General features: G+C 38.1%; 3 protein-coding genes and 1 long non-coding RNA gene across 9 annotated transcripts in view; 1 reads left to right on the forward strand and 3 right to left on the reverse strand.

Annotated features, from left to right (window-relative positions):
- Positions 1 to 7,696, forward strand: part of WWC2 (WW and C2 domain containing 2) — a 106,472-nt gene extending 98,776 nt beyond the window's left edge. For all 5 annotated transcript variants that reach the window (XM_064511009.1, XM_064511010.1, XM_026105158.2 and 2 more), the window contains 2 exons: positions 3,162 to 3,289; positions 5,022 to 7,696. In XM_064511009.1, the coding sequence (XP_064367079.1) occupies positions 3,162 to 3,289; positions 5,022 to 5,088 (195 nt within the window). In that variant the 3' untranslated portion in view covers positions 5,089 to 7,696. The remainder of the gene's footprint in view (positions 1 to 3,161; positions 3,290 to 5,021) is intronic.
- Positions 1 to 13,496, reverse strand: part of LOC135328244 (uncharacterized) — a 66,272-nt gene that overhangs the window by 11,606 nt on the left and 41,170 nt on the right. The window lies entirely within an intron of this gene.
- LOC112986104 (claudin-22-like) lies at positions 8,518 to 9,215 on the reverse strand. The gene is given in 3 exon segments (XM_026105188.2): positions 8,518 to 8,711; positions 8,714 to 9,169; positions 9,171 to 9,215. Coding segments are annotated over 3 exon segments (639 nt in total). The 3' UTR covers positions 8,518 to 8,573.
- Positions 10,264 to 11,222, reverse strand: LOC112986081 (claudin-22-like). The gene has a single exon (XM_026105161.2). It carries the CDS (start codon positions 11,146 to 11,148, stop codon positions 10,489 to 10,491), a length of 660 nt encoding a protein of 219 aa, XP_025960946.1. The 5' UTR covers positions 11,149 to 11,222; the 3' UTR covers positions 10,264 to 10,488.

Genomic DNA, 13,496 nt, shown 5'->3' on the forward strand with positions numbered 1-13,496 from the left:
CCTTTCTATATTTTATATAGATGGAGAATTGACTCTTTTTTGTAAGCCACTCAAGCAATGTGATAGCAGTATAAACCTGATCATGTACATCCTATTCACATGCATCGCATAGACGTTGAACTGAAATCAAAGTCTCAGTGAGAGCATTCTGAAACTGTTCAGTTCTGAGTCTCAATGCATGTTAGATGTAGCTGTGGCAAACGGGAAAAAATTACTTCCCTGAGCTGTCCGCACCTTCCTTCTGCTGGAGATTAGTGCTCTGCACCAGTAGAGAATGTCTTTTAGCTCCCTACCCCTTGCAGTTTGCAGCCTGCCACACTAGTTTAAATTAAAATTCATAGAAGTAACTTCTACAGCCAGAATAGCTGAACCTGACAGAGATCATAAGTCTGCAGACCCATGATCTGTCGCTACATATTGTTGGCTCACAGTAATTTCACGCATATAAAAATAAAAGGATCAAGAAATGTCAAAAGGAGTGCATATAGCTACACAGCAAAGTAATGAAGAATATTAGAAGAAAGAAGTCATTATATCTATGCTGTTAACCCAAAACGTGGTACAGCTTCAAGAATCTCCTAGATGATTAGGGGGAAAATAAAAGAAATTTTTGAAGTATTGTATGTTTACTGCTTTGATAAATATTAGCTAGGGAAACTGATAAAACCTATGGATAATGACATATGTAAAATTAATTAATACATTTCCAGTTGTAGATTGCAAGTTTATGTTCAATAACTAATAGGAAAAACAGTGTTTATAGGTTAATTTCATTTTAAAATCATAGGTATTTTGGAATGAACTTAACAGTAAAACAAGCTGAGCAGAGGTTTCTGAGATGGTGGTTTTCTTCTGTAAAATCACTGGAATGCATTTCAACAGGGTACCACTATGCTGCTATAAATGGATTTCTGTAAATACCCAGTATGAAATTGATAGTATGGACTAACTTTGTTTAATTAGTTGTTTTGTTGTTTAGGAGCCTACTAGGGTGAACTTGGAACTGGAGACAAGAACTCCTAAGTAACAAACCAACTTTGTGGCTTGGGGTGTGTGTTTTAATATGAGATAACAGAATAGCATTTTCAAGCTTGAATGCCTAAAGTTAAGCACCAAAAACTAGTATCTCAAAAACTTAAACTGTTAAAGAGCATGAACTGCTCCTATTCAATTTTGATGGCTGGCAAAATTCAAAATACAGTAACATTTGTGTGGCAGTCACCAGAATCTAGGGCGAGGATAAATGTGCACACGCAGCATGGCACTGCCCATGCCATGCATCCCATAAACAGGGGTCATAATGCATGTGCTATGGAACTGGTCTGCATGTGAACAGTGGCCTTTTATCTAAGAGATACAGCTGTCTGTCCACCAAAAAAAAAAAAGAAGAAGAAGAAGAAAAGGAAAAGCTGCTGTTCAAAATACTGGGCACTCAGAAACCACTGACAAAGTTAAAATAACTCTTAAAAGTAATAATCTATCACCAAAATGGAGGATGGTACAACTATGAATTTGTCTTGATATGGCAGTGTTTGATACAGAAATATGTAATAGAGGCAGCAGTACTGAAGTACAGAAATACTGTAACTTACTGGTGGTTAGCTAGCTGCTCAGCAGTGGTCAGGTCAGGAAAAGATCCTAGATCTCTTGTACCAGGCTGGTGTTCTGCTCACCATGCTGATTGCCTTGGCTTTGGCTCTGCTACAGTGCAAAGTAAAGAATCGGTCTTTATCCACATGCAAAATCCGTGTTTTTCAGCAGCTTAAGTGAACCTCTCTGATAGGACTATGACTTAACTACCATTAGGACGGAGAGGGCATTGCTGGTAATCCAAATCCCCAGCTCTAGGGCGAAGCAAGCCAGAAGGGACTGCTGAGATGGAAATGACTATAACTAAGACAGCCTTTGGGAACGCTTATCTTTCCTCTCTTATTTAATCCAGAGCTCCTGTTCCCTTCAGCTTGTATTTGCAGGATCTGATAAAGGACTCATAGGCTTAGGAAAGGCCTACTCCTAATCTGAGGTGACAGAAAATGCTAAAATACATCCTTTGTATACAAAATACTGTTGACTTTGTAACCCCTGCTACCAGCTTTTTAATCTCCTATCAAGGACCTAAACCTAGGATTTAAATAGATCTGACTAGAAATTTTGGATGTAGTAACATGAATACCCTTGTTAATGATGAGTGACCATATTTCCTATCCATGGTGTATCAGTTGTATGGTCCTGGGCATTGATGCTAATGGGTTTAGTATCAGCTTAACTTGGTTTTGTTTTATGCCCTTAGAGCATGCAAAGCGTTCTCATACTAGAAGGCTATGTGAAAAATAGTAATTCGGAGGAAAACATCTATTTTGACTGTTTTGTTTTCCCTACTTATCTGTTAAATGTAGGCATTTTAGTGTGTTCTAAAGCAATTTTTTTCTTGTATAAAACTATAGAACACCTCTGAGTTGAAGTGCATGCTAAAGCTAGACTTCCAGGTGGTTGAAAGCAATATGAAAACATATGTTTTCAATCCCTGGTGCTTTTTTCTGTGGCTAGTGCATCTTAGCATTTCTTTAACAAAAAATGGAAGTGTTATTGCAAGTATTAGAATAGGCATACGTTTGAATAACAGGTTAATTTAATTTCTCTTTAAAACGAGTGTCTTGTCATGAATAAAAGTGCAAGTAAGAGTTCATGAATATTTACTTTGAAAACAAGGTTAACAAAACTTGGATGTATACTTCTAGAACATGTCTTTTCTTTTTGTCTGTCATCTCAGATTAGGGATAAGCAACTTTTCTAACACTTTTGATTTCCTAATGAAAGCTATTTTACATGGAAATAGAATTACTGTATCTCAGTTCTAAAAGGACATTTGGTTAGACAGCATTTGTTCACGCAAATATAGCTATTGTCTAACTATAACCTTAAGAAATATCTCATCAAACCTTATGACAACTGGTAACCAGCTGTCATAGCATGGGGTTTTTTTCTATTTATTTTTTAGGAAAACTTCTGTTATCTTATTTAGTGCCCACTTCATAGGCCTGTGATACGAGTCTTTTATTTTGCTGACCCTTTGTACAGAGATTTTGCTTGACGCAGGTAATTTCTTTGAAATGAGTAGTTGCTCAGTATTATCAAAATATAGTCATTTTTCTCCTTCACAGGCTGAACAGTCAAAGGAAGAACAGAAACAAGGTTTAAGTGCCGAGAAGCTGATGAGGAAAGCTTCCAAGGATGTATGTCGGTTACGGGAGCAGAGCCAGAAAGTGCCACTGCAAGTGCAGTCATTCAGGTATGGCCTGTTCTGCTTTTTGGGCTCTTCTTACTGTAGTGAAGTAATAGAAATTACTTCTAAATATAATCCAGCATGTCCTGTGATATTATTTGAAAATCAACACTCAGTCTTGGGCTGCAAGAAACATAATTCATTTTTAACACAGCTAAAAGTTGTAGATTCAAAGGAGCAGACAAAAAACTTCATAACACTATGCTGTATCTGCTATGGGCTAAGCATATTCATGACCTGTCACCATGGCTCAGCTGACCCATGGTAAGTTGCCACTGTGCTTTAAGTAATACAAACTTTTTCAGTGATGCCAAGTGCCTGAAACAAATCACCTATTAAGCAGAAGTTGGACAATACACATTTGATTAGGAACCTGATGAAACATTACTTGTGTCTTGCTCAAGACTGTTGCATTTAAGGGAGATCAGGATCTCTCTCTACCCTTTTGGTTGCAGGAGCAGCAGAGAGGACATGAAGCAATTAGTTTGGTTCTCTCACTTAGCATAAGTCAGAAAAAACACTTTATGTCTCAAATCTCAGTTTTAACTGGAGTTAATTCCTAATGGTCTGGACACAAGTGGCAGGCTAGCAGCCTGAAGACCACACTTCCATGTAAAAAAATATGGTTGAAAAATACGATACTTGCTTTTCCAGATAGTGATGAAACAAATGAAATTAGTTTGCAGTTATGTTTTAACACAAGTTTTTAAAGTTTGATTTCTGGATTCCTGTGCAGGAAGCTTGAGTGAACTGCTAATAAACTTGGGGATTTATTTTTTCTTAAACTTCTGTATTATAAACAGTCTGAGAAATCCATAAGCAAATAGGGGCCTCTAAGGCACACACTGAAAGCTTTGCTTGCTTTGATTCTGCACTGTTCACAGTTGCGGAGGTAACAACGCTTAAGACATCATCACTGCCCCACAAAAAATGTGTCTTCCTTTATCTTCTGATCACCACACAATTAGCCCAGGAACTAAGTTTACAGAGTTGATTTTGCTTTGAGATTCTGTTCTTGATTGGAACTCAAGTTTAGGCAGTTGACAACATGGTTTAGTCTACTGGACAAGGAGTTACCACCCCCAAGGCTGAATTGTACTCATCCTGCTGGTTGGGCTTGTTACAGTAGTTTAACCTCAAAGACTAATCACACAGAGACACTCTGAAGCTCTTAAGAAGAATGTCTCTTCTGAGCTTTAATTCTTAACCCCCAAATTTGTCATCTGCTCCCCAGGTTGCTGGCAGGCAAATGGGTGCAGGCTCCTTGTGCTTCAGTAATCTCTCAGTCCCTAGGAGACAGAATGGTAATAGCACAGGAGAAGCATTTGGAGAATGGGATGACAGTTCTGCTTCTGAGTCTTGTCCAGACCTTATTCTTAAAGATTTTTCCCTCTCCAAAGTCAGGATCAAGTGTTTTAGTTTGTCTTTTCCTCCCTCCACTGAAATACCATCATAGGAAGTACAGTGACTAGGTCAGTATTTCAGCCTTTGTGTTGCAGTCACTATTGAAATGTTGAATTTTTCTTGTTCAAAATTGAAGTTGCTTTTTACATAAATTTGCCTAACAAAGGAGTTATGTCAGGCTGCTCTGGCAACCACATTTGTTGGAAAACACACGGTTCTTTAAGATATGAGTTCGTAAATAAATTCACTATGCTGTAACATCAGGAATTCTACAATAGATGACATTGGAGTGATGAATAATAAACTAATAAGTGGTTTTCTTTTCTGAATTTAGGGAGAAGATAGCATACTTCACAAGAGCAAAGATCAGTATACCAGCCCTTCCAGCTGATGATGTATAGTCATGCATTTTCATTGAAGTGGTTTTCTACTTGCTCATTTGTTTTAGATGAACTTTGTAGTTCTAGTGACCTGCTTTTAAAGATCTTCTATTTTACATTCACCATTGATATGTTTATTTGTAAAATACAGTGAATTGAATTCTTCTATTCTTAAAAAAGGCAAAAACCCAACAACCGGAAAACCAAAGTAGATTAGTTTTGGTATACTGATGCTGATTTTGTACAGTTTGTATGTATTGCATGTGTGCTTTTATTTTGTAAAGATGGAACGAAGGAACAAAGGCAGTACTAAGCATGTATCCTGTTGAACCGCACTGTGTTGAGAAATACTATGTTCAACAGAAGATTGTTTATCTTTTCACTATTTTCATGTGAGCAGACTGTGAAGATGGCTGTTACGCCATGCAATATTTTCATACAAGAGTGTGACTTTTATAGTTTGAAGCTAACTGTAAGTGCAAGCTCCTTTCCAAAACATCAAGGCTGCCTCACAACAGCTGCTAACTAGATTCAGCACCCACATTGGAATTTTGTTTCTGAAACACAAGTTTCTTCTGTTTTTGTTTTTTAATTCTTTGTACGAAGAGACTGAGTTCAGTGAATGTACAGTACTTCAACCTGCACTAAAAGGTTTCTTGCATCTGCAGGAGAGTGGGAAGGCAAGGCAGACAAGTAACCCTAAAATTTTGATGAGACTACCAAAAGGGCATCTGCTTTCTGAACTGGAAGCTGAATCAAATTTATAATACCAACACTGAAATCAGAATAGTTATATCCACTGCAATATAGAGAAACTCTCATTTTTAAGTGTAGTTTTTTGTCCTGGAGGTTGTCTATTACCAACTAGGAAAATGTAAAAATTTTACATATGGGGATGTTTTCATTAAAGTATTTGCACCAGAAGGAAAAATTTTCACTCTGTCACATACTGACTCAGATATCAGAAGTCTTGTTGGTATCATAAACCCTCTCTGAAAAAGAAAAGTTCCTGACTAGGGAGGCTTAACTTATTTCAATAGGATAAATACCATTTTAAAAAATACACAGTATGACCCTGCATGCAGTTCAGGTTGCACAGGTGTAATAAGTAAAAGCGAGTAGCAATTTTCAGATTTGTCTTACCAGAACCAATATGCTAGGAAGACACAGCAGCTTGGATTTATTTTGTTAGAAGTCCAGAAGGTTAGATGTAGCATAAGGTGTTCAAAAAGCCCTGTCCTGGTAAAGCAGTTGAGGCTCTCTGCATGTACTACATAAGTAGCTAGACACTGCAGATAACATACCAAGTAGAAAATGAAATAATTCTGTTACACTCAGGTGTATTTAATTCACTGGTGAAAGTTTTTGTCCCCAAGCAACAAGCCACAAACACATGGTCTTCATCTTTCAAAAGGCTGTAATTACTTTGTGAGAAAGTGCGAGAGAATATAACCACAATATTGTAGCAGCTGTCTCAAACTCAAAGTGACAATTCTGTGATGAGGTCTGTGTAAGCCTCACCTGAGGATTTTCTTATGCACAAATACATCAATTCTTGTAAAGGCATAGCCAAACATTACGCTATTTTGGGCTAGATGCCTGGCTGAATGTCCTTTATGAATGCCCCATTTGTTCTTGGTTTCTTGGGTTTGAGATACCATTCATGTTTGAAAGGTCAAATTTAAAAAAAACAAATCTGGAATTATTTAATGTAGAGGTGAAATGAAGGTTGACTGTTTCAACTTCTCAATTTGATTATATAAGATGTTTGTAGAATGATGTTTAGAGGTGTACTTTATGATTTTTCTTTTATTTATTTACAGTCTTATTTATGTTCTGTTTAATATAGTTCAGTTCTGCCCATAAAAATGTTTGACATTAAAGATGCTATTTGTGGAAAACATTTAGAGCTCTCTAAATTCATGCCAGATTAGCTGTTTTTCCCTCCCATGTTGAATAACTTTCAAAAAAGTATTATCACCTGATAAGTACAAGGTGAGGCCAAAATTGAAGTATTGCTGGCTTTAGCTTGCAAAACTCTCATTTAAAAATGAGACATTTAGGCACATGAATATGTTTCAGTTCCCAAATCAGTAGGGTTGAACATGCTTTATAGACAGCTTTTAAACAGTTCTGGGTTTGGGTATTTTTTTATTAATTCAAATTATTCACACTTGAAACACTCAATAGAATGAATTAAAATGCATATGGATAAACCCCTGTCAGTTTAAACTTTAAAATATTATTCTCTAAGTAGAATTTACTCTGCCCAGCAGGGTATAATAATTAGTTCTGTTTCCAGGTACCAATGTCACTGCAGTTGCATGTATCAAAATCTAAATATTACTGGTACAAGAATATTTAGCCAAATGAGCAAATTTTAGCAGAAATTTTAATAGGATACAAATCAAATAATTTTAAGATCCTTTTTTACTATTGCTATGTTTATACTGTATTAAAATATCAAATGCTCAGGACTGAACTAAATATTTAATCAGGTTATATTCTGAATGTGTTTCTGTTCTAATTTTGTCTGTAAGAATATGCAAATACATCACATAGATTAACTTGTCTCTGCACTTTTCCATGTGTTTCAGTGATTGGAAAATACATTTTTTTAAAAAACAAAGCTCTTTCCCAGACTAGTGTTTTATTTCATTCTTTTATTGCTGTTCTGTGTCTTTATATGCTCTTTGTAGAAACAGATGGTTGCTACAGCTTTGTCAACTTAAAGTCATTGCAATTTATAGAAAGTTCACATCAATCACTGACAAGTCTTAAGTTATAAAGAAAAGTGATTCATATGCTTGAAGTTAGTTCTTTGCCATTGCAGGTTTTACTTAATGAATGTAATGAGCCCGGTCAACTTGCCACCAGACAGTATCTTATTCAAAAATACTGTGACCTGGTTTTCTTTGGAGAGAGTTTATGCTGGGATACATTCAGTTGTATATTCTCACTCTCCCCTAGACAAAGGGGAATCTTGTATTACGTGACATTGTCTGAGAAGGTTTAGTTTACACTAATATAAATGGTAAAGGTCTGAGGAATTTCATTTCAGATTACACCCTGTTCATTCTTTGTAATGCCTGGTGAGCTGGCACAAACAACTGTCTGAGGGCTTAAGCTAATGTTACTGTTTTAAGCAAGACAGTGAAGCAGACCCTCTAAGTCAATAGGAGGAGCTCTGCTGTATAACAGATGGTCAAGCCTCCATGCAGCTCCAGAGATCCAAAATTTTATGCTCATCTATCCTAAAGAAGCAATTGATCAGGTTTTGGAAGAAAGCATAGTAACTTAATCAGCTCTGTATAGCTCATCAGTTAATTAAAATTAAGTAGTAATTAAAGTAGTAAGTAGTTAAAGGTATGGTAAGTAGTTAGTAAAGGAAGTATACAGTAAGGAAAATATCCCCCTAATATCTTGTAAACAGGTCTGCTGAACAAATAGATTACTTTCTTACTGTGATGCAAGAATAAAATCTGAAAACCTGGTATCTACCCTTTTTAAAATCTTCTATTTTCAATTTCCATGTGTTGATGGGTATTTTGCATATCCACCATTGTATGCTGCTCTGGTAATGGATGGTCAGTTGATAAGCAGATGGTGGACAGAAGTAGGGATGCTCCTAGAATTATAAAAAAAATCCACCAAACCAACCACTGAACATTGCATCCCCCATTTCCCATCTGGGCACAATCTCTGGGATATCTTCATCCCAGAATTCCTGCATGGTAACATGGGTAACCCAAGAAACAGGGACTAAGGCCAGAACTCCAGAAATCCATAGGAGTACTCCTCCAAGTAGTAACAGCTGTTTCTTTAATTTCTGCTCTGTGTCCTCCACCTTTAGGCAGTCCAAACCAAAACTAGAGATCACAAGGCTCACAAGTCCTAGTCCATTTGATGTAGATACTAAAATCCTGGAAATCTTGAATTCTACAGGCAAAGCTAGGAAAGAATCAAAATCTTTATGCTGTGTTCCTCCTCCGTCTTGGACTACACCGGTTTGCCAGAGTCCCATGGTCCAGGTCTCCAGTTCATTTAAGTCTAAAGTGAGATTTTTTTTCCAATCTGGCAAATAGTTACAGGCACTAGTTAAAAATCCATCCTACTACCTGCAGCCTGTCTCTGTGGACTAAGTTCATTTTTAGCAGTCACAGAAGGGCTAAACTGCTTGTTTTTGCAGACAATATTCTGCTTGATTCTTTGTCCGTACTGAACACAAGCAAAAGTTAAAACAATGCTTTATAAAGTGTGACACACTCATCCCCCTCCAGCATTTGCAAGACATATTACCTGGTTCCATGTGCAGTGCTTAGGGGGACAGGGAAGTACTGTGGTAAACCAGTAATTGGAGGGTGTGGCCACAGTTGGGCTCACATTTCATAAATTTGGGGTTGTTTAAAGAATAATAATAAAGAGAAGCCTGTACTTTGCTTGCCATCAATCTGCCTAAACATTACAACAGTTCTGCTAATTTTAGCATCTCATACTTTGTTATTAAGCTATGTTAGGAATCACATGTATAAAGTTTAAATAGCACATTGATAGAGTTTTACTTGCAACAAATGAAGCTGTCTGCATTGTGCCTGGTTGAATAACATCATTTGCTTCAAGTCAGAAAGTTTACATGTTCAGAACAACATTATTGCTATGGAAGCCTTTTATAGGACATGTAAGACTCAGTTCCTCTGTTCAAAAAAGATTGCCTTAAGTATTTTTGAGGAGCTGCCTGTCTCTCAGCCTTCCTTTTGGGTGCATAAAGCAAGCACTTGCCAAAAGACCTAGAATAACTTGTACGTGTTGTTTAGTGTGCTGGATTAGGAAAACAACTTACTGGACATGAAGAACCCACACCAATACTCCACGCACAAAAAAGCTTTCTGCACATCTTGCTAGCATTTTTAGAGATCCACAGTTTTCTCAGACAACCCAACAGTTTTGAAGTACACAGAAGAGCTATTTGAGGCAATGTACATAAGGCAGGCTGTTTGGGATGTGAAAACTCTCAAGCTCATATGTCACTGCATTAGGCAGGTGGAAAATTGCAACAGGGAGTCAAGCTTTGAGGCTCATTTAATTGGTTTTATATGAAAAGGAAGCATACTTTGGTTAAAAGCCAAGATGTAAGGGAACAGGCTTATTCATTTTTAGAATTTTACAGTACAGTTAAGAAAGTAAAAGCATCTTTTCTGCGCAAGCTATGAAAACTTCAGCATCCTGCTAGGAAAGAAAATTTTAAGCAGTTCTGTAGGTGAGAAAACACTGCTTTCAAATACCAGTTACGGAAAAAACAGACATAAATTTAGCAAATCAGCTAGGTAACAGAGAGTCCTTTGAACTACTAGTGGAACAAGCATCTGGCTTGCACTAGAGTTTGAAAGTGATAGGGCAGTCTTTCTGTACTACTTAAAACCTTCAATTTTCAGGCCTAGTTTCAGTTTCCAAGTGTTGACACTGATCTTGCAATTCCGCTACAGCATAATGGCCCGCAGATGGATGGACTTCAGTTGAACAGATTGTGCAGTTAAGTAGGGATCCTCCTAATATAAGACAAAATCCAGCAAGCCAGCCAACAAATAATGCTTCCCCAAAATCCCACCTGGGGACAATATCTGGTATACTCTCATCCCAAAATTCCTGGACTGTGGAATGGGCAACCCAAGAAACTGGGACAATAGCTGTAGTCCCGGATATCCAGAAGAGCACTCCTCCAAACAGCAACAGCCGTTTCTTTAGCTCCTGTTGTCTTTCACCAATTTTCAAACAGTCCAACCCAAATCCTGAGAGCGAGAGGCCCAAAAGCCCCAGTCCATTGGAAAAAAACATCAAAATCCTAGAAATCCTGAGCTCTGGAGGCAAAGCTAAGAAAGAATCAAAGTCCTTGCATTGCATCCCCCCTTCTTCCTGGACAACACAAGCTTGCCAGAGTCCCATGGTCCAGATCTCCAGTTCATTCAGTTCCAAGTTAAGATTTTTCCACTGAGGTAAATAAGTAGTGAGACAGGATAGGACCCATCCCAAGAGAGATAATAATATGCCACTTAGTTGCATTACAGGTCGATAGACCAAAGCCATTGTAAGAGCAGAGTCCTAAAAGCCTGAGGAGGAACGTCTCCCCAGCAGTTCTGTAGCAACTGCTACCTTTGGTGGTGGTGGAAGCTATGATGATTTTTAGTTTTCTGGTGCCCCAAATATAAGGCTTTGCTATTAACCCTTTGTATGCTCTGAAACACTTTTTTGTTCTTCATGACTATAGTGTTTCACATAAAGGACGAAGGACTTCACTAAACCATGAGTTAGGCTTTCCGATAAGGATTTGATCTGCTACCTTCCAATTTGCTTGGTAAAATTATATCCCAATGCCTGATGATTACAAGCCTGAGGATGAACAAAGAAGGCTCTATGACCCCTCACCCTAAAATACAACAGAAATCTTTGTGCTTCAATACGGATTAATTAGATTTTAAGTGGTGATAAAAAGTCAGCTCTGTCTGCAACAGGACTTCATTGTAATGGCTAAATTTGAGATTTCAGGGATGTAAATCAAGGCCTTGTAAAGAAAGGTAGACTGTTTGCCTATAATCTTTATTCTTAGACTTCCTTAACATACATAATGGCTTATCTTCCACTGCCCTGTTTTATGTCCGCAGCACTGTAAAAGACGCTTTGTAAAAGATCCTTACGTTTCACATTTTCCACATTCATTTCTTTTAAAATGGGCTTTGTTTTGACTGACTCTTAAGGGGAAAAGGAGATGGGAATGGTCAAAGTACCATAGAAAATGAAATCCTAGACATCCCTCCACCATAATGAACTCAGGCAGATCATCAGCCAGTGTAAATCGTACCTGCCCCAGGACTTCAGCAATACCACGGTAGCAGCTTACACCAATTCAGTATCCCCTTCCCTAGAGCCCACGTCGCAGATGGCACAAAGTACATACTCAGTGTCTAACAACATCTGGCACTCAACCTTCCCAGAGCCAGGAAGCGTCTAGTGCCTTTCTGATCAAAGCAAAATACCGCTATGCCCTTCTCCCATTAGGAAAGCCTGCTTTTTCCTACTTTCCAAACTGCCACATCCGCTACACTTGTGTTCATCTACTGGGTCAGCAGCAAGAACATTTGTCTGCTTCCCCTCCACAGATTTAACAGCACAGCCTATATAGGAGTGTTCAAACTATCTAGAAAGCTGTGTAAACACATGCACATGTGTACAACCCAGAGAGTCTCTCCAGTCTCTCTCGACTTCATTTGCTAGATGTGATAACATACTAACGTGACAAATCTGCATATTTTAATTCTCTGTTGTTGCAAATGGGTTATCAGGTGATGGAAGAAGGTAACACGGCTTTGAAGGTTTCCAAACTCCTGAAGGGTATCATTAAGAAATTTTGCTGCAAGAAAAACTCCTCCTGATTTCTGTATTATTTTCACCTTAATTTCTAACCTTTGCATTTTTACTTCCACAAGTCATGAAGAGCCAACACGAAGAATGGTGACCTATTTCCCTTTTGCCTGTGCATCCACCCCCTCCAGCCACCCACACCTGGTCAAAAGATTACTATGCACAAGAGCAGGAATCACCACAGATACTACTGGCAACACTAGGAACAAACTGATGCAAGCGATGCTCTAATTGTGGCCACCCACTATGCAAAAGAAAAAGCATGCATCGATTCAAACTCCAGATGGTATTTTCAGATTTGGCAGTATCCTTCCTCTCCCCTTTCTGTGTTTAAAGCAGGAAGGCTAGTTCTGGAAATCACCGTGACATTCAGCAAGAAAGTCCATAATGCCATTGGAATCATTTTTCAGATAAACAGCTACACTTCAGGAGTGCTTCTGCTCATTCGGGGGCTACATAGTTATTTGACTTTTAAATCATGGTTACTGCCAGACTATTATTGGAAAGCAATTGAGCTTTCCTTGTCTGTGAACCTTTAACATTTTTCCCCCTGCTCTTTTTTCCAGCAGTCAGTACAGTGTGAAAGCACAAGACCAGGCATGTGAAGTCCATTCATTTTGCTAATGTTGAGCATAGCTGGAGCAGAGTGCCAGCCTTTAATTTTAGCAGTCAGAAGCACTCAGACTGACGTACCAGTAACATTTGCCAATAAGCTCTGCAACTTACTATTAACCATGCAATACTTAAAGCAAGCAAAGCCTCCTTATACTATCCTGTGCAGGATTATAAAAGAACCCTTGTTTTTTGCCAATGAAAAAAAAAAAAAAAAAAAACAGGTAAAAGACCTGCCTTGTCCCCAGGACAGTAACGAGGTCTGAAATACTGCCCTAACTTGGAACTTACTGATCTTATGAAAATACCAGCAAGCCCCAAAACAAAAAAGAACTTTTGCTGAACCAAGATGCAGATTCTCAGATGAGTAATTGTCTTACTCCTATCTTCCTTCTTTCACACTT

This window comes from Dromaius novaehollandiae, chromosome 4 (assembly GCF_036370855.1).
Source record: "Dromaius novaehollandiae isolate bDroNov1 chromosome 4, bDroNov1.hap1, whole genome shotgun sequence".
NCBI lineage: Eukaryota > Metazoa > Chordata > Aves > Casuariiformes > Dromaiidae > Dromaius > Dromaius novaehollandiae.

Bases quoted from the DNA above. Each gene is read 5' to 3' on its own strand.
- LOC112986081 (XM_026105161.2), bottom strand. From the start codon at position 11,148: ATGGCTTTGGTCTATCGACCTGTAATGCAACTAAGTGGCATATTATTA.